Source organism: Balearica regulorum, chromosome 10 (genome assembly GCF_011004875.1).
Source record: "Balearica regulorum gibbericeps isolate bBalReg1 chromosome 10, bBalReg1.pri, whole genome shotgun sequence".
NCBI classification, from domain to species: Eukaryota; Metazoa; Chordata; class Aves; order Gruiformes; family Gruidae; genus Balearica; species Balearica regulorum.
This window is the reverse complement of record NC_046193.1, coordinates 16255515-16275860: the sequence shown is the minus strand read 5'-3', so window position 1 is coordinate 16275860 and position 20346 is coordinate 16255515. Positions and strand designations below refer to the sequence as shown.

At 48.0% G+C, this 20346-nt stretch overlaps 1 protein-coding gene across 2 annotated transcripts in view; it reads right to left on the bottom strand.

Annotated features, from left to right (window-relative positions):
- Positions 1-20346, bottom strand: part of SYNPR (synaptoporin) — a 110877-nt gene that overhangs the window by 43296 nt on the left and 47235 nt on the right. Inside the window, exon 1 of one of the 2 annotated variants that reach the window (XM_075762336.1) lies at positions 3270-3598. The exons of the other annotated variant lie outside the window; for it this stretch is intronic. Within the exon in view, the coding sequence (XP_075618451.1) occupies positions 3270-3293 (24 nt within the window). The 5' untranslated portion in view covers positions 3294-3598. Of the gene's footprint in view, positions 1-3269; positions 3599-20346 lie in introns of those variants that run through there. 2 annotated transcript variants of the gene reach the window in all.

Genomic DNA, 20346 nt, shown 5'->3' with positions numbered 1-20346 from the left:
CCACGTGCCTGCATCCCACGGTGCTACCCGTGCAGGCAGAGCTCAGGCAGGGACGCAGGGACCCCAGTTCTGCTCAGAACTAGCTGGGCTGAGCCCCCAGCCCACCGCACACGAATGTGTTGTATTTACGAGGGTGTACCATGCTACTATTTGAAATTACTTGTGCTCAGCTTGCTGCGGGAAAGAGAGCCCAAAGGCAAAATTTAGGAAAGACCAAACTCTAGGTCAAGTTGCCATCTGCCATCCTATGTACAGGGAAATATTCCTGGAAAAAATGGTCATATAATTGTACAGGAACTCCTAATCAAGAGTGACATGAAGAATAAAAAACCACCTGCCATCACCAGCAGTGACAGGCGGCTGCTATCCAATATCAACACGAATACCTTTCCCCCTGTAGAGTGCCTATTGATCTGAACAGGATTAACAGAGGTGAGGAAAGTACTCATTAAGTCTTCCAAGGACTTGGCTAAAAAAAGAGTATCGGGCATTCAGGAGGAGCCAGATATTTAAGAAATCAATTTTTTAAGAATTTAAGGAATTTCTCTAGGAACTGTTTGAGCTGCTAGAGGAGCAGCCAAGGAGACAAGTCTCAAAGGAAAAGAAGCTCCCCCAGAACCAGGCACCCCTAAAATAATGCCTCAAACTCCCTTCAAACCCGGTGCACCTGCTAAAAAGGGACAGCGACTCCTCCATCCCACTGGCACAAATCTCACGTTTTCTGCCCTGGAGCTTGTGAAGCACCGTGCTGTGAACCTGTACCTGCAGCTGCACCAAGCCCTGGTATGCACATCAGCCTGAGGTCATCTTGCAGAGAGGATGTCATGCTCCTGGGGAGGTGATGGAGGCTGCTCCATGGTCCAGGAGACAAGTGGTGGTTGGGGCTACTGAACTGGGGAGAAGCTGTCCCCGGACCTGCTACCGCCAAGTAGCAGGAGATGAAGAAGTACCACCACGCATTGCAACACTAGGACGGGCAAAAGGAAACAGATGGAAAACCATGAACACTGAAGACTTCTGTATGTACATGAGGAGCAGGGCAAGCTCTCCCATCCCCCCTGAGTTTGTCTCAGCCGTATCCTGTAGAGATGGCACGTAGGGCTGAAGGGATCACTTCTATTTAGCCACAAGCTCCTCTGCCAAGGGAGAGTCTTGCAGTGATGGACTTAACCACATTATTCACTTTGTACCTTACATTCCCTTGGCCGCTGGCGACCTGCCTTTGGGGACAGGGGTGAGACCTCCCCCTGCCTGCAGTCAAACCAACCAGCCCTGGCCATTGTTCCTGCTTCAAAGCTATTAAGATGAGCTCAACTGGCTTCCTTAATAAACCACAGCCCAGCTTGCAGGCCAGTCTGGCACCCCTGCTATGATGAGTTATGTGGCACAAAAAACCCAGGCCTTCAGTTTTGCGCAATAGAAAGTGGGAATCGTGCTCCTCGGTTCACGGTACCCAGCCCCTTCCCCTCCAGGGTCACTCAGATGTGCTCTTTGACCATCGTCCTTCTGCTCACCTGGAGGACACCGCACTGAGCCAGATACCAAGGCGCAGCAAAGTTAGAAATGCTTAACGCTGTCCTCAGGCAAGCAGGATTATGCTTAGAAAGTGTGAGAGATGTGCACTGCTCAGACACCCATGCCCTCCACACCTGAGGAGTTAAATGACTATGAAAAAGACAATTAGTGTTACATACCTTGTTCTCTGACACTGTGGTACATAACACATTTTAGGTACTGTGTTTTCTAACACTGGGCTGAGCACATACATTCAAGTTACGCAGCTGGTATATATATATATAGTGTCCTTATGAAACAGCAATCACGCAAAAACCAAAAAGCCACTGAATCGAGTGCCTGTTAACTACAATTTCAGGAAGCGAGCGCCTGTATGACGCCCTGCACCCTGGCTGTGGGATGCTGCGCACCGGCCCCGGCTCCTGCCCAGCCAGGGCTTGGGCAGACAGACCCCAGCAGAGCTCAGAGCTCGTGGCGGGGGGGCATGCTGCTAAATATCCCCATCAGCTGCTCTTCAGGCAAGTACAACCATTCCGTTTTGAATAACAAAATTGAACAATTAAACTGGTCCAAATGACTAAGCAGTTATTGCTAATCTGAAATTTCTCTCTGGAAGAGTTTAGCTTCAACTGCCATACACAACATCCTTACCTTCTCCTGTGGGTTTAATAAACCCAGTTACAGTCTTCTAACATCTTATTAAAGTACACTTCATATGTCTATTAGCATACCCTGGTATCATGAGAGTAGGCAGATTATTCTGGGTCTAATACACTGATTTCCTGAGCAGGTATGTACTCAAGCGTGTTCTCACAGCAGCTCCAGCTTGTGCTACAGCTGGAGTTTTTAAAGACTTCTGAAACACAAAAGCGATCAACTCCCATGGATACGATTCAAGTATGAAAGAATCAAACTGCCAATAAATAAATTAATATAGTGCTGCAATTTCAAGTATTTATTATGTAGTCTGAAAGTATTACAGCTATACATCTTGTTTTCCTCAGCCGTACTATTACAATCACTGTCTTGTACTGCCTGGAAAGCACACCAGGAGCTATGATGGGGAGAGATAAATAACTGCACCTCGCTGTTATTTACAGGTAACAAAGAGGTCTCCAAGTTAGCCGAGAGCGCTGAGGAATGAGGCTACTCAGCTGTACAAAGCAGAGGCAGGGAGCAGAAAGTCAGAGCAACAGTCTATTGACCTGTATTAATGATGTTACACTTGGGGGGAAAAAAAAAAAAGAAAAAGAAGCTATTTTCTTAACTACTTTAAAGATTTTCTTTATTTCATTAATACATTTTGATGAGGAGTGTGTTGCTGCCAATCTGCCATGCTTTAGATTGATCTTTCTAAGGTAATATGCAGTCAGATATCCATACTTCAGCTTGATCAATATTAAATAGCTCTTACTGATTTTTTATATCAAATATTGCTGCATTATTTTTGAGGCATCTTTGATTTAAAATGCCAGAAGAAACATAATAAATCAGAATTCCTCTTCCCTTTAAGCCTCACTCTCCACGTTTCTGCTGTAAAATGAAGTGCAAAACAAGTTTTCAAAGCAGGCACCCCCTCTGCAAAGCAAAATACAAACTGAAAATCTAAAAACCATGGAACAGTTGGGCTCAGCATGAGAGTACAAAGAAACCAAACCTAAAAACAATTTTGTGGGCTTCACGATTCCTGCAAAACCCCACTTCTCCCCCAAACAGTACATTTACACAAGTAAATAGAGATGCATATAACTTACCGGAGCAAATATCACCATACACATTTACAAAAGGATTTATAATCCAACTTGCGTCTCCTGAAATAAAGCAAGGTTTGTCTCATACTAAAAATAAAGGCTCCCAAAAGCTGCTCACAGTAGAGAGAGAGAGGGAGGGAGAAAGGGAGGGAGGGAGAGGGAGCAAGCGAGCACCAGCTCCTTGCCTCGCTTTTTATGAAGCAAATAAGGAGAGCAAGAAAATCAATGCCGAGAGAAAGTGAGATGATATACCAATCAGGCAGCAGCCTCAGCCTTATTTGCAGAGGGATGGCAAAATGCTCATATTATTAGACAATGACTACACACAGCCTGAGTAGAGAAAGCGAATACTTTCCCCTTGGTGAGAGGCTGATTGCTTTGTTGTGGTGCAGGTACCACCACAGCAGGCTGGGAGATGCAGCCCCTTCCTCCCCATCGCTAATGCAACATTGCTTTATTCCTTCTGCGTGCTCTATAGGAAAGAAACAGTTCACAATTCTAGGCTAAAGTCGTACTAAGCTTAAAAAGCCTCCAGACCTCTGGCACTTATAGAGTGTCAACGGAGAAGCATGTCTTTGTCACTGGGTTTGGGGGCTTTTTGGACTCTTGTTATATTTTCAGATGCCTTTCAGTGCATCTCAGAAATCTGCCCCACAGCTGCAGCAAGGAGCCCATCCAGGAAGGAGAAAACACCTCTCAGGTCCCCCATAATTTAACATGCACCGAGCTCCTCCTGTGCTCGCAGACCTCCAAAGCATCTTCTGGAACTTGAGCTTCTGCTCCTTTTTGTGTATCAGAGAAAACCTACAGGAAACCCATGGGTACCCTTGTGCCAAAAGGGAACATTTCAGTGCTACTAACCCACCCAAACAAAACCTCTGCTGTGCTCCCGTGTGTGTTGGCAGGAGGAGAAGGTACCAGGAGGTAAGCTCGTTGCCTCCAACGTACAGGCACCTGCTTGCGAACGGGACACACTGCTGGCAAAGGCATGCCATTTCTCTGGAAAGATGCCACGTTTGTTCCCCCCCCAGCAGCTGTACAAAGACACAAACCCCACGCCCTGTCACCGCAAACTTCCTCACGAGAGGGGCTTCAGGCTGGTCCCACGTCTCCGCTCTGCGGTCAGGACTTTGGCACATTCAGAGCACAAAATGGATCTGTGCTTACCCCCCGAGCCTCTGCCATCACCAGCCCATCGCCCCAGTGATGTAACTGAGACTGTGAATCACGCTCTACACTATTTATTTATCAGCCCCGGGTTTATCGCTGTTTTGCTCTCTTTTCTACACACCGCATCAAATATATTCAAATACATGTGACAACGGATGAGACATAAGGTGAACTTTCTCTTTTATTTGGAGACAGAAGTTACATGCCGGTATACAGAAACACCTGCTGGGTGACAACAGTTCTGTACACAGCAAAATTGGAGCACAGTTGCTTATCCCTGGTGGCTTGGGATTTACATTGTGCAAGGAGAGCTGGAATTCATAGGTAAAATCCTGAAGACAAAACCAAGGAGACTGAATTCATCTGATAATTCAATTTATCCTTTTGGGGCTTGCACTTCTCGCACAATCCAGGCACAGAGAAGACTCCAACAATGAGCACTGAACCTCCTTTATGAGCACTGAACCTCCAGGCCCCTTTCCCACGAGCAGGAACCGCATTGCCACGCTGACAGATGTCACTGCTGACGATGTGGCCCCGCGATTCCAACAGATACAGCCTGATGCTGGCTGATGCTGTAATGAGGAGACATCGTGGTGCTGACAGAGTTCTCCAGGCTGAAGCACTGCTCTGCTGCTCCGTGCATTTTAACGTACACAGAAGCATCTGCCTGCTACTATTCACGCTACCCACCCCAGTCCCAGCCACAAAGATTAAACAAACAACTCGTCGCCTCTGGTCTGCAGAGCTGGGCAGCATTTGCCTCCCACTGCACCGCAACCAGCCCTTTGATGCCTTATCCACGCAGGAACTGCGCTCTGCAGCCATGCTCACACCACACAGGCTACAGCAATGTCTCAGCATTCGCCTGGTCGGCATTAGCCAGCGCCTTCCTCCCCGAGAACAGGGCTCACACGCGCTTCTTCTTCCTTGCCATCTCTGGAAAAGACAGAGCAGCCCAGACAAGGCATGGAGGACGTTTTGTAGGGATAAGACAGACCTGAAGAGGAATACGAACTAAAACCCAGCAATGGGCAAAGGCAACTGAGGACCACACAAAACTTACCGCCCACTGGATCAGCACAAGGGGCAATGCTGGCTCTCCCACACCCCTGGGAGAGCTCTTCTCCACGTGGGTTGCTCCCACACATTGGCAGAGGACGTCAGGATGATGCTCAGCCTGCCTGAGCTCCTCAGCTGAGATATCTCATTGCTCATGGCCTTTTTCATTGCATGCAGCTCTCCAGCTGGCACTGAAACTCAATGTATCTCATGGTGACCAGCCTCTTGCTGCAAGGTGTGACAGTAAGTGAAATGCAAACACCTCTCATTTTCATTTTCCAGTGAGATAATTTTTTTTTCCCTTCCCACAGCTACACAACTGCTGTTACTTAAAGTCACTAAAGTCTTTTGAAAACTTTGAAAAACATCCACTAAAATAGTTTTGCAGAGGCACCCTTGGGAGCAGCTGTGTCTCAGCCACCCAAAATGTGCCCACTTGGGCACCTGCGTCGGACACAGGGGTGCAGCATTCTGTTTTAGCCAGAGCATGATGGGTTGCAGCAGGCGATGACCTGTCCTGTTGCACAGCTCCTTCAAACAACACTGCAACACGGACTCCACAGCATAAGGATATCAAAGCCTGCTTTTTGTCTGAACCAGAGACACGCCATGAATTCTGTGGATCGGGTCTAACATTGCTGAAAGCAGATGTGTTGGTCTTTGCTGACAAGGCAAAACACTTGGGCTGTGGCAGACCCCGCGGCACTGCAAGCTGGAGCTTTCTTCAGCTTTATAAGATTCCTTTGCAAAAATTCATCTGAAATACTGGACGGGGCACTCGGCATCATCAAGCATAAAAACAGCTGCTGCCAAGGCCAGTGCTGTTATGCCATGTCTCTCTGTGCTGTTCACAGCTTTCCGCTTTTGATTTTTGAGTTGGTAGTTTCAAAGCAGACTGAAAAGCTTCATAGGATTTAAGCCCCAAACTCCTTTAGATACTACTGAAAAGCTGTACACATCCAGCAGATTTCCACCAGCTTTACCACATCGCTCAAGGGCCTGGAGAGATTTAATCCCCACCTGCTCACAGCCAATGTAGCTAAAAGGGGTGCAGCGACACCAGTAACGGCAAGGTCTGCAGCCTGGGCAGAGACTTCTCCTCCCCAGGTACCGCAGCAGCCACAGGAGGCATCTGCACCAGGACAGCATGAGATGGGGCTGCTCTTCTGGGTCCCCACCACGCTTTGCTCTCCCTTCCCACAGCCCCCAGCCCACTGCAGGGTACCTAAAGCCCACGTAGCGGGACCCCAGCAGCACTGGTTACACTCAGACCCTCTCATTCCTGTGTTGCTTTACTCTTAGCACACTTGCTCTTATTACCCCAGGAGCCCTGTTCACATTTGCCTGTATGCATCCAGTTTTATAGATGCCTATAATATCCCACACTGCGTGGTAGAAATGAAGTTTTATTGCTCCTGCCACGGAGGACCTGAGCTGGAGATTTTTCAGCACCGCGGTCCTCAGCTCTGCCCGAGGCTGCGTCACACCTGCGCTCACCCCGGTCTGGCTAAGGCAGGAGCAGGCAGCACCACCACGGGCCCTTTGCACCATGCCGCTACATCTGTGCCCGCTCCACATTTAACAGTATCGGAGCCTCCAGCCCACCCGTGCTGGAGAGAAAACATTGATCGAGGCAGCAGCAGCCGTGTGAGCAGGCCGGAGCCTGGCAGAGGGGCTGCAGCCCCGGCTAGGGAGAGGGGCATCGGCCAGCCTGGAGCTGCTGCTGCAAATAACTTGCCAGCCCAATAAATATTAAGATGGGCTGCCTGTTTGCCAACAGAGATTTCCACATTTCCCTCTCAATCTTTATTTAAAATTGTGAAGACAGAAAATTAACGAAGTCTGAGGTATATAACTGGAAACCATTTGTTTTTCTTGTGGAAATGGAATGTTTCCTAATGAACCTCCCCTCCCCCTGTGCCGTTCGGCTCTGGATGCAAATATTGCTGCGAGTTTATCAATCTGCGGCTTGTTTCACGCAGTTTGCAATGCTAATGAGTAAACCAATTTTGACATATTATGTAAGCCAGTTTCTGAAACAGAGATTCTTGGCAAGCCAAATGTAAACACAGACACCCTCTTGCATCCAATTTAAATGAGCATGTTGCTGAAAGCACTAAGGGCTTGATTCTGTTGACTTATTCCTGATTTACTCCAGTGCAAAAAAATAAAAAAAGAAAAAAAAGAAAACCAACAAAAAAATCACCCTTCGATTCAATTACTAGTCTAGCAGCAATTTGCAAAATGGATCTAATTTTGTAATAAGGAAATGTGCTGGAATAAGCTAATACAGGGTGGTGACTCGGGCACTGTATGAGCATCAGCACAGCACACAATCAGGAGCACACATGCCATTCCAGATGGAGCTAATGGGGGAGATGACAGCCTTCCTCTCCCTCATCCTCCTGAGCCAAATTTAGTTCCAGGTAGTGCCTCATGGGTTGGGCCAGCCCAAGGGTGACTCCTTTCAGCCTCCCTCCTCTTCCACCATGGCTTTGCAGGAGAAGGACATTGCCTACCTTGGCAGCAGGCAAAGACCAACAGCAGCTCCAGGTGTTTCAAGCCACAAGCTGCTCCTGGTGCAGTTATGCTGGAGGTGGTGGGAAACCAGGGCACGAGGGAATATTTGTCTCAGCAGGCACTGCAGGTCTGCACCGCACCAGTGCATGGCCAGTTGCGGAGACCCCACGAACCACTCGCTACCTTGTCCACTTGGCCCAAAACTGGCCCCACCACCGAGACAGTTGGACACTCTGATGAATGGATTATGTCCAGTTTTTACAGACTATGATCTGAGCACCAGAATGACATGCTGGAATGCACGTGCATTGGATGGCAGACTGCAACAACCAGCAGCGCACCTTCCAATGACACAGGGATGAGCTGAAGGTCACAAGCTCAGAGGCAGGAGTAGCAGAAAGGAGCAGGGATGAATTTTACAGGCCTCTATAAAAAAAAATAAAAATCTACCAGAGAAATGAACAGGATTTATTAAAGTGAGGAAGGGCTGGAATCAAATCTTTCATTTGCACTTTTCCCAGTACCATCTGGAGCATTCGCATCTGCCAAAAGCACAGCGTATTGCTGTTGACAAGTGGAAGCAAATGGGGTAGCAGCATACCTGGAGGTGGCCTTTGTCCTGCTAATGGCTCTGGGCATCTCCAGAGTGGTTTAAAACTAAAACATGAGTGTGAAGTTGAACTGTGATGTTCCTGCCACGGCAGAGGAAATAAAATAAGAGACATGCTCTGCTGTGAGGTCAGGTGTGCTGCAGCAGAGCATATTTATTGCACGTGTCAGAGGTCCCACCAGGCACCGGAGGCTGCAAAACACCACCTCACACTCACTCCCCTTCACAACATCAGGACCAGGATATCATTTATCATACCTGGCTCTTTTACATTATAAAGGAGAGCAAGAGGAAGAACACTTTCAGCCTCCAAGCATATATCCCATCCTGAGCATTCAATGATGAAGGCAAACCAGAGAGCTCTTTCCTTTGTGCTGTGTAGGGCTTTCAAGCTATGATCATAAGCAGCTGAAATGCCACACATTTGCTGGCTCATCAAGTTTTACCCTGCAAGTTTGGAAATACACAGTTGCTGAATTCATTCAAGTTTTTACGGCACAAAAGAAAAAACTTACCACTGTCTAGACACAAAAAAAGGACGGTGCTTGAAAGGAGGGCAGCTGACAAGTAAGCATCACTTGGGATGTAAATGACAGGGAGATGAAACGCCTGCACAGCCCCAGAGTGCCGGCACGTCGGTGCACATCACAGCACTGCGGGGCTGCAGAGGAGCAGCAAAGACTGGGAAGAGAAGACACCCCGCAGACCTGAGGGACTGCGCAGGTTCCTGCCTGAACTAGTACAAGTCCAGCTCTTTGCCAGCTGATGAATACCCACCACCACTCACGCTGCCATCCCAGCACAGAAGCTGAAGTGGGAGCGAAGTCCAAAACCAGATCACTGCATCGACTCCCATCCCACCCTGCGAGGAAGGTGAGGGCAGCGAGCAACTGGTGTACAGACTGATGCACGTCCCCCCCCCCCAACAGCTTACCTACACATGGCACGTTACAGTAATGGGCAGGCAAAAGAGTACTTAATTTCTAACATCTCATTTTTACTGTAATTTTAAATCATTTAGAATAACTCCTGTGGTTAGAAGTCCAGCTGTTATTCAGGGTGAGTCAATTTGTAAAGTCCTCACTGTCCATCCAAGCATCCTCTGGACTTCTGATGCTCAGAAGAGCATTACTGCCACTCCTTTGCTCTTAATGTTGAAAAACGCAGAAAGCAGTAAGTCCTGTTTCTGCATGTCTTAAATACCAGACACTAAAAACATATAAAATAATAATCTGAAGGCCAAATGGGCACAGACTGGATGATGAAAACAGCATGGAATAAAAGAGAATCAGATTAATTTCTATTGTAATTTTTATAGCTATTTAACAGGAAGCATGAAAAAAAATCTAATTACTGTCAACTGTAAGTTTTCAGCTACCCAGCCAGCAGAGCGCTGTTATTAAACTACTGTATAATTGCCTCTTTTACTCTACTTCCCACAGAAGTTGTGTTATTTCACTCATAGTTAATCTCATAATATTGGCTTCATAACTAATCCTGTCAATCGAAATCCCCGGGGGTTGGTGCGAGGATAAAAATAGCAAAGAGCTGTTTCTTCCCTCAGCTTTTTTTTCAAAGCCCATTTCTGCAAGTACTGGGGCTGTGGCTCAGCAGTGCCACAGGCTGCTGCACCCACCACTGACACGTGAACGCTGCTCCTCCAGCTCAAGCAAAGCCCAGGAGAGGGACGGGTCCTTCAGCAGGCAAATCATCCCCCCCCACACTGCATGTCTGTCCTGGACAGGACAAATCCTGTCTGCCTCTCCCTCCTGACACAAGCAGCTCGGGTAAGGCATCTGATGTTGCATTGCTGAGCCCCATCTCCAAGCCCAGATGTGACTGCCTACCCCAGGACATCGTGCCAGCACTGGAGTTCAGCTGACACCTGCAAAGTCTGTGGATGCATGAAGAGCATGGGTTTCTTCCTTCCCTGAACACTGACTGCTAGGATGGGGGTGTCACACACAAAACCACACTGAAACACCCAACTACATGTTCAAGCACCAAAGACATCCCCTGAAACGGGCACAATTTGTCTATGCATTTACTCAAAGCATCAGATTTTTTACCCATCCAAGTTTTGTAACCTCTGTCTGAACCCCTGCTTTCTCCCTGTGCATTGGACTGACGCTCCTTGCTAACTCCTGGTGTGATCCTTCCCTGGAGACGGCGGTGGATTTGCTGCAGAAGACCCAGGCAGGGTCTCTTGCCAGAGCTTCCCATAGCAGGACATCCAGTGGGATGCTCCTCTTGCCCAGGACACAGTGTGCACGGTGGGGCTAAACCCACAGCTCAGCTCAGGTTTAGGATGAGGTAATAGGGCTGGAAGGGGTGAGGGAAGATGCATTTGGCCTCGTACCCAGACCTACCATCCCTGCCTCTGTCTCTCTGGAGACAACAACCCTGTGCTGGGGTTGCTCTCTGGTGGGCACAGACAGAAACTGCTGAGAGCAAACAACACGTTTCCCAAAGTGGTGTCCCAGAGTGAGGGCCCGGGGTGCCAATGCCAGGAGAGAGCCAGCACCAGGGGTCCGCATGCACCTCTACCCTGCTCAGGCACTGCTGGAGCAGCCCCTTGCTTTGCTGTGACAGTGCCCGACAGCACAAAGCCCACCAGCACTCAAGAGGGACCCCAGGGTTCCAAAACCGCGAGAGAACATGAGTGTGCTCGGTGCGACCCTCTGCAGGAACACAGCTCTTCCCTCAGCTGTCTTACTCCTTCCTCCCTCCATCACATCACTTTAGTGTTTGAGAGAAGAGGATAGGTGGTCTTTTATGCCATTGCCCATGCTGCCAAGTGGCATCACGGTGCTCCCGGGCAAACCAGGAGAGCTCCCAGCAAGCCCAGCCTGGAGATCCCCAGTGTTCCTGGGGGCTGGGGGGAAGGTCTCTTGTCCCCAAGTGCCTCAACACTGTGTATGACTGCCTCCCAGGAGGTGGTCCTCAATGCCTGCAGACAGTGGGACTACAAGAGGACAGGCCCGGAGCCAGCAGGGCCCACAGGACGGCCTTGGCCAACAGCTCTCAGCAGCTCCTCAGGTATAAAATAAACATGGCCTGGCACAATGCTCGTTTTCTTACTCATGGTGTTTGTGCAAATGAACCCTCAGGCTGATGGATCTCCTCACCCAGAAAGCCACAGATACCCAGAGAAACTGTGTTACAGCCAAAGTTACCCCTGGCAATGGCTCTGTCACCAAGCTGCCAGCCCCTGGCCAGCGAGCAGAGCCCACAGCCTCCACATCTGTGCCAGGCATAGAACAGATGAAGGAGAGAAGCACCAATGTATCAGGGCTGAAGCAAACCCATTAGCACAACTGAGAACTATCCCTGTGTCCAAGTACAGGATGAGAGAAGAGTAAAGGGCAAACAAGAAAAACCGAAGCTGCCAGGCACAGGGGCAGCAAAAACTCCTACAGGAGCAGCAAAAACTCCTACAGGAGCAAGTGTTGGTGATGGCACAGCACGCAGAGAAGCTCAGAGCACCAGAGCAGATAGGGCGGCAGGAGCCAGCACGCCTGCCTGCACTGGTGGTGACAGTGCATAGCCCCCCTTTGGATGCTCAGCCACATCCCCAAGGAGAACATGGCAAAGCAATCACTCTTACAAACACAGGCCTTGATATCTAGATGAATGTCCTTGGGGTCTGATTCTTCAAAAACTGCCAGGGGCTCCTGATCTTCCTCCATCTCCCCCAGACTCTACTACTGCTCGTGGTGTGTCCATTTAAACTTGTCAACTCTTCATCCTCAAAGAGGAGGAACGAGCATCCCAGGCTATCCTGTGCTCCTCCTGATGCGGCACAATGTGCTTTGACAACTTCCCATCAACCTGCAGTAGATCCTTCGGGAGGAATCTGAAAGAGAGCACAGGCTGCATAAGCACCGGGAAAATCAAGGCCAGTCCAACTTTCAAATTTGCACAGTGGTCTGAGCATGCAAGAGAATGTGTGCAGGGTCTCACCATTCCCCAAAATAAAGTACAACAGATAAAAGGGTGAAAATGTATTTCAATTGACTTGTTGGCCAGGGGAAAAGAAAAACAAGTGCATTCCTGCTTCCATAACATCTAATTAGCAGTGGGATTTTAGATGCAAAAGCAAAGCATTCATCTTGCCACCTACTTTTCATTTAATATAGTTCAATCAAAGAGGCTATCAACCTTCCTAGATGGAAGTAATTAAGGAATGCAAGGGCTGCTGTGTTTCCAGTCGAGAGGGGCACCTTTCCTTTGGCAAAATCTTACGCCCCTGGATGCATCCAGCCCACCAAAAGTTTTCAGCTAGCTATTAGCCCAAGGCTTGTTTCCAGATGTTGGGCACCCCACTGCTCCAGCTCCCTCAGATCAGCAATCCTTCCCCTGCCGCACGACTACATCTGTTATGGGAGAAAAACACAGCTGCTTCTGGTGAGCATGCACCACGCGACCGACATGTCTATGTGCCTGGGTGCAGGGGAGAGGAGTCATCTTGCAGACACCCATCTCATGATGCAGGACACTTGCACTTTGGCCCTGTGATAGATGCACTTCTAGTCACACCCAGAGTAGGTGGCCCCAAGTGACAAGACCAGGGAGCACTGAAGAATCCTTACGTGGAGAAAGATGCTGGAGGAAGGTAAAAGGTTGGCCATTTGGTGAAAGACTACACCTCTCCAGGTGATGCCCAAGCAGACAGTGCAGTGCAAGACCAAGAGGGTGGCTATACTACTGTGCTGGCTATCCATTTAGTTCTGAGACACACTGACCATTGAATGTCATGAGGGTATCTTGTACAGTCCCAATGCTCAGAAAAATCAGTTATGTCCCTGACAGCAAGTAATATAGCTGATGCAAAAAACCAGATAATATCTTACCTGAATCATCATCATCAGGGGTCTTCCAAACATCAGCTTCAGGAAGGTCAGGTGGTGAGGTACTGCGTTTCCCCTGTGAACGAAGGGGAATGGTGCATCTTCACTGAAAGGGTTATCAAGCACTGGAACAGGCTGCCCAGGGAAGTAGTTGAGTCCCTGGAGGTATTTAGAAGACGTGTAGATGTGGTGCTTAGGGACATGGTTTACGGGTGGACTTGGCAGGGTTAAGTTAATGGTTGGACTCGATCTTAAGGGTCTTTTCCAACCTAAATGATTCTAAGTTTTGTGTTAGGCAGCCACACAAGTGCTTTAGGTGGACTTTCCCTGTGGATCGCAGAAGACTGTCCTTGTCCAACGACCAGAGGGTTTCTGTGCAAAACAGCTCATTGTCCTTGGGCTTTTGCACATTTTCATACGTATAAGATTAAAGTGTTTGCTATTATTGCTTGAAGTGAGGAACCCCCATGAGCACTTAGTGGGTTTGCATAGAAGACAACACTCTTGCACAGTGGATACAAGCTCTCATCTATTGGGTCTGAATCAGTCATTTCCAGTAAAGTATTGCACAAAAGTCTGGGTGTCCAGTACAGGCTTGTTGGGAATTTATGCAAATTTATTCTACAAATAATCTTGACAAATAACGCTAAGAGTGAATCTGAGCTGAGACTGTCTGAGATCGAAGGTGTGTGTTAGGTTATCAGACACAGTGGGTGGCATGTTAATGAGTTCACTTCTTAACTAGTGGGTATAAGCGAGAGGCTTGATCTACAACTGAAAGCAAAAACTGAAAGAAAAATTGAATTTAGAGCACAGCAGCTATTCCTGAATAGATTTGCATGTGGGGAAGTGTTTTATCACAATGCCTACATAAATATGCATGGAGCTACTGTTTCAGAGTAGCCCTGTGTACGGACAAGGCTGTAAAATTAAGTTTCTGGTCTGAATATTAAAATTGACTGTCTGCAAATAATATAAGGTAATAGTCTCTTACAAAATCACTGTTTATATGCATTTTACTGGCATCACCTTTGTTTATCTGTGTAATATGGGGAGGGTGAGGGGAGAAGCATCAAACAGGCCTGATAGCCAGCAAAATAAATTCATAGTTACTTTCAAGAGGACTGCTTGTCTCACAGTTAAGAAAATGCACCAGCAGATAGAAAGAATAAACCATGGCAGAGATGGGACCTACACCTGTTCTTCCATGTAGAAAAGCAGGATGTATTTCTTGCATCAGACACAAAGCATTTTCTCTTACTTTAACCAACCCTCATTTTTCCTGAGCAGTTACATCAAACCACTCACAGTTCTTTACATCCTACTGTAGCTTTGTTTTACTGTAACTGGTTTTGGTCCCGTCGTTCCCCCCCGCCCCAATAAAAAAGTACCTTCCCTCATCCTTAAAGTGATTAGAAATGTCATTCATGTTACCCTCTGGATGTGAATTGCGCTATTCCCAACAGCCACTCAAAAAAATACATAATCACCATAATTACTGGTGGCATCTAATTAACATTCAACTTCCTCTCTACAACAGCTACAGCTGGACAACCCATTTATTTCAACCTAAAACTAATGCTCTCCTAATTATTTTCCACCACACTATGCAGCCCACCTGTGTCCATCTTCACCGACAGTGAGAGGACAGAGCGAGCACCTCCGCAGGCACCACGTGCGCTCAGCCTGCAACAGGCTCACTAACAAATGCCCTGTGCAAACACTGGGACCTGCTCCCACTAATCACACAGCTGCTGGCTCTATTAGCTTCCTTGACCAGGATTAAAAAAAAAAAAAGTAGTAAAAAAGGCAGAGGAGCTGCCTACATGAAATGCAAAATACCCCCCTGCTTGGCACCACCATAGGGGCAAGAGGCTGCAGCCACCTCAAGGTACTCAGTGCTCCATGTTTGACCTCATAGGAGAATGCAGAGGATAAACAAGCCTGTAAAACACATGTCCCTCTTGTTCCTGAGGATGCTGGGGGTTATTTGCCCCTTTCCCATGTCCGTGGTCCACCCTGACTGTCTGGGGTACCGCAGCCGAGCAGGAGGGTCTGCCTACGTGCGCGCTACCTGTAGCGGGGGCACCACTCTGTGCTCACACCAAAGCTATTTCGCACTCTGCCAGCTGCCAAAATTTACTGCCATCAGCCAGGAGGCCATGGGGTCAGGGTGGGCATGCTGACCACCCCAAACCCTGGTGCGTCCTGGTGCTGCTCTCCAGGATGACACAAACCCTCTGCCATCGCCCTCCTTCTCCTTCCCCAGCCACTCTGTAGTAGCAACAGGATCAAAACTGTTCAACCCAAACATGATTTTAAAAATACAGACAGAGATTAGATAGATAAAGCTACCTGGTTTTATGAAGTGCCCAGTATCAGGCACACAGTCTGAATAAACTGAAGTACATATAAATCCATGATACCTCAGCTGTTTCAGTCTACTCCTAGTTCTTCTTTCTAGTTCTTTCTACCCATATCCACTAATCAGGCAACTTTTTAAATTCTCTTTTATTCTCCAGACACACATCACATCTCTGGGTAGGAAAGCAATGCCTGCTGCTGCCATCTAGATGAGCTCCAACTCATTAGCTCTCTGTTTCTTTCCAAAACCCGGCTGAAAACTTTTCTCTTTTGCTCATGCCTCTCCATTTTCCTCTCTGCTATTATCTCTCTAATTATATTATTTCACCCTGTAATGACTGTAGCACTCGTAAGAATGACGCTCTGCAAAATTACCTCGTATTTGCATTTACATTTGAGCTTTCATCATTACACCAACCAGATATATAAAGGGGGATGAGAAGGGAACTGGCAGTTACCGGGGGAAGCTCTGGCTGAACTTCTCCCGAACTCGGGAATTACTCACATCTCTTTCTTTTCTTTCTCCCCCGCTTCCATTTGTCATCTTTGGTGCGAACCTCTGCAGGCACCAAGAAGTCTCTGCTCAGCCCAGCCACCTAGGGTCACAAAACCCACTGCGACGCAGTATTTGCCCCCAGGCAAATTTGGTTAAGACAGGCTAACGAAGTTCAAAATCTATGGGGAGAAGGAAGGAGCTCAGACAGCATTATCTTGTAGGCTTCATTTGCTTCAGAGATCAATGAGAAAAATACAGAAGATCAAGAGTTGTCATGGATGGCCTGAGTTTCAAGGATTAAAAAAAAAAAATCAGTACATGCAGATTGGTGGGCTATTTATGCAATAGTCAAGTAGTTAAGGTTTTGATGCCAACACAAGAGCTGCAAACCCCAGTTAAATTCAGAAATTCAGCATCTTTAAACTCTGCATGAATTTCCCCCCCACCGCCATCACCACTTGCTGAGTGGTAAAGTGCCTCCAAATTGAATTGTCCAGCCCTTCCCCAAACAAATTTCCAGCTCCACAGAAGATAATATCATCTTGAGAGCTGGCTTGTGAAACATTTTAGACAAGGCTATAAGCAGATGATCAAACTTTATGAAAATGCCCTAGCTCTTATCAGGGCAAATCAAGCTAAGAAGGATCAGAAAATTGAAGTCTCAGCGTTTCATAAATCAAAGAGCTGCCTATGTGCTCTGCTGGCTGTCCAGGAGCACTTGCGTCTGAAGAACTAATTGCAAACCAGAATATTTTTCCTTGCTATTTTTCCAGAAAAAAAAAGCTTAACAGAGTTATCACAATGATGCTATTCTCCAGCCAGAAAAACACTGCTAACATTGCCCAGGTGAACAACGTGCATTTACCTTCTCAACGCAGCTCAGGTTTGCAGACACCTGGTTTTTGGGCAGCTCACCCCGCACACTGTCCTGCCCAGCATCCCACCACTGGCTGGGCTCAAACCTCCCACTGCACATCAGTTCTCCTGGGAAAGGCACCCAAGAGCCTCAGCAGGGAAAGAGTCCTTGCAAACCCCAGAGGTCCACAACTGGCCTGGCAGAGGACGAGGTGCGAAGGTGTCCAACAGAGCACAGCTGCCTTGTGGCTCCACCACCACCAGAAGGACCCAGCAGTGCTGACAATCAGCCTGCCACCTCTCACGTTCAGCAGTTTTGGCTCCTTCATGTGTGCTCCCACGGCCAAAGAAGAGACATGGCCTCTGACAGAGGCTACTGCTGTCAAGCCACGTGCCATTTGTTGCTCCAAAGAGCAGGCAGGCGCTTTTTTGAAGGCAGGAACTGGCAGTACTATGAAATTGGGGAAAACACATCAGAGCAGAGAAAAGCATGAAGCATTAAATCCCAGCAGTCTCCTCAGCCCCTGGCTAGCACCAGCAGCTCTGCATTTCAGCCGATTAGGCTTGGGTCTGCGGGGCTCTGCCAGCACACACCAGACCTCAGCGCTCTGTGCTTGCCTGTTTAATTGCCAATGAAGTGGAAGAAACCAGCTCTTCCCTTCCTCTTGCATTAGCCCCGGACACGGCATGCTGTGTGCAATGTCCCACCACACAAGTCCTGCTTCTCTGGATGCGGCAACTTGTTTGTGAGCACTAGGGCTAAAGAAGCCCCACGGAGCTGCCTTCCCAGTCCTCTCCACTGTGGATTCTCTGGTGTCTATAAGAAGTTTGCACGCACACTACCTCTGCAAGTACGCTCAGCTGGGGTAGTGTGGGAACTGGTTTATTTATTTACTTCTACAAAGCTTCCAGAAATGCAGACTCTTTGAAACCACACCACCCTGTCCCATCAAGTTGAAGCTGGCCAGCAGGTTCAAAATATATTTGTACACCTTGTCGGGCCGCAGGGAGGCAGCCCCCACACAAGCTGAGTCACAACCAAATTATTTCAGCTGATGCTTAAAGACAGGGCTTGCAGACAATAAAACAAACATTCCCTTCAAACTAATGGCCCTCTCCAAAAGCCAAGCAGGTAGCAACCTATCACTTCAAACCTCAGCTAGCACTCGCCTACATTCCTAATTGCTTTTTGTCTCCTCTTGAGGCAATTAACTCCATACCCACCCTCTGACACTCACTCACTCCAAAAAGCAGTTCCCATTTTACTGGCACAGGGCTCTGCATTTGGATCTCAAGCTTCCCTGCTTATTCCCTTTCCTCCACAAGGCTCTGCATGTGTTTGTGTCTGGGCATGTGTTTTCTTCACCCCGATGAATTCATTATTTATGGGGCTGAAAGAGCAAAGCTGCTGAAATGGTTGTTCATCATTTAGCTCTTCTACATGTCTCTCAAAGGCATAACAAACGTTATGGGAAAACAAATATCAGACTCGACGGGGTTGCTTGAGTAAAAATACAGAAATGAACCTGCAGATGCTGTGCAGAGTGTATGCCAACATGTGCCATGGTTCCCTGCCTGGCATGGGGCTAAAACCCTCCTACCTGGAAGCTGCCAGGTTTCAGCCATTCCCAGCCCCCCCGGCACGATGCCCAGAGCAGCCCCAGACTGGCACAGATCAGCGTGTGCTCCAAGGGATGCTCTGCGTGAGGCACATTCCCAGGATCACCAATTTGTTAGGTTTTAACAGATTTGGCAAATGGCACTAGAGGGCAGAGCTGTTTACCCTCAGCATCTCTGAGACAAGGAAAAAAAAAAAAAAAAACAAACCAAACTATGACTCAAGCAGCTCCTGAATTCTCTATAATTCTATCCAGTATCAAAAGCCTGTTAATATGCAAAAGCCACCCAACGTATTTCCACTTAGAAGCAACAAGCACAGGCGTTAATGAACCGAGAGCCTGCACTTCCTTGCTTTGACTGTCTTTACCAAGGTTGGAAGACCTCCAGGTGTGGGACAGCCTCCTACAAATGCAGCAGCAGCAGGCAGGGCCAGCCCTGCTTCTTGCAATCCAGAGTGCACAGGGCAATACGAATAACCTCTGCAGAAGGGAGAGAACAAAGCTTGTTTTCTTCCCATCACTGATGTTGATAAAAAGGCTTTCCTCATCAGGAAGCTTTGATCACAGAGACCTGAAATTATGGGCCACACTGATTACTGCCCAGGCTTGCTGCTAAACTTCTCAACAGATGAGAGAGGCGGGGGGGGGGGGGGGGGGGGGGAAGCAAAAAGCTTCCAGCCAGACAAAACCTTCCAGGCTTTGTTCAGCTTTGGTCTTGAGCAAATGACCATAGCCCATGGGAACCCTGTAGCTGGGCAAGCAGGACTACACTACCACATCTACAGCAGGATCTATGTTCCAGAGAGCAACTCCACCAGCCACCACCCTAGAGCTGCCAGACCTCAGCTCACTGTGCCTCGCTCAGGAGGGCTGGGAGGGACCATAATTTCCAAACCTGACACACTTGTGCTGTTACATGCAGAGGTTTTTGGACAGTGTACACCTGCTGCAGTGCTCCTGGTACAGACAGCTCCTTCGGACAAAGATGCCGGCCCCAAGGATCCCACTCCAAACCACTCACAAATCCTTTTCTTATTTCCCTAGCGCACACAGTGTGCTTTTCTTTATTATTATCAAAATTAGTCATCCTGCAGGGCTGCCTACTGTTGAGTGGGGAAGTAAAGGAGTCTTGCATCAGAAAGTCACTGTTTGTTCCAAGACCGGAGGAACTCGTTCACAAAGTACCACGCTGCATTGTAGCCGAGCTCTCAGCTCTGCTGCCTACAACGGCACTTCAGAAGAAAATCTCTCCTGAGAGGGGAAGGAAAAGGCCTGCAAAATATAACTCAGAGCACAGTGCATGAATGGCTTAGGCAACAGCACAGAATAATGCTGGCTATCTCAATAGCATGAAAAAAAAAAAAAAAAAGAAGAGTCTAGATTAATATTTAAAGAGAAGGAAGGAAATAATTATATCAGTTTCAGCTCTCAGTCACATTTTGCCCCTTGCCACAGCTATTTTATCCCACATGTCTTCCTCCTGGGTACACCCCGTATCTCCTTCCTTGCAGCAGTCAACACATTGACTTATTTT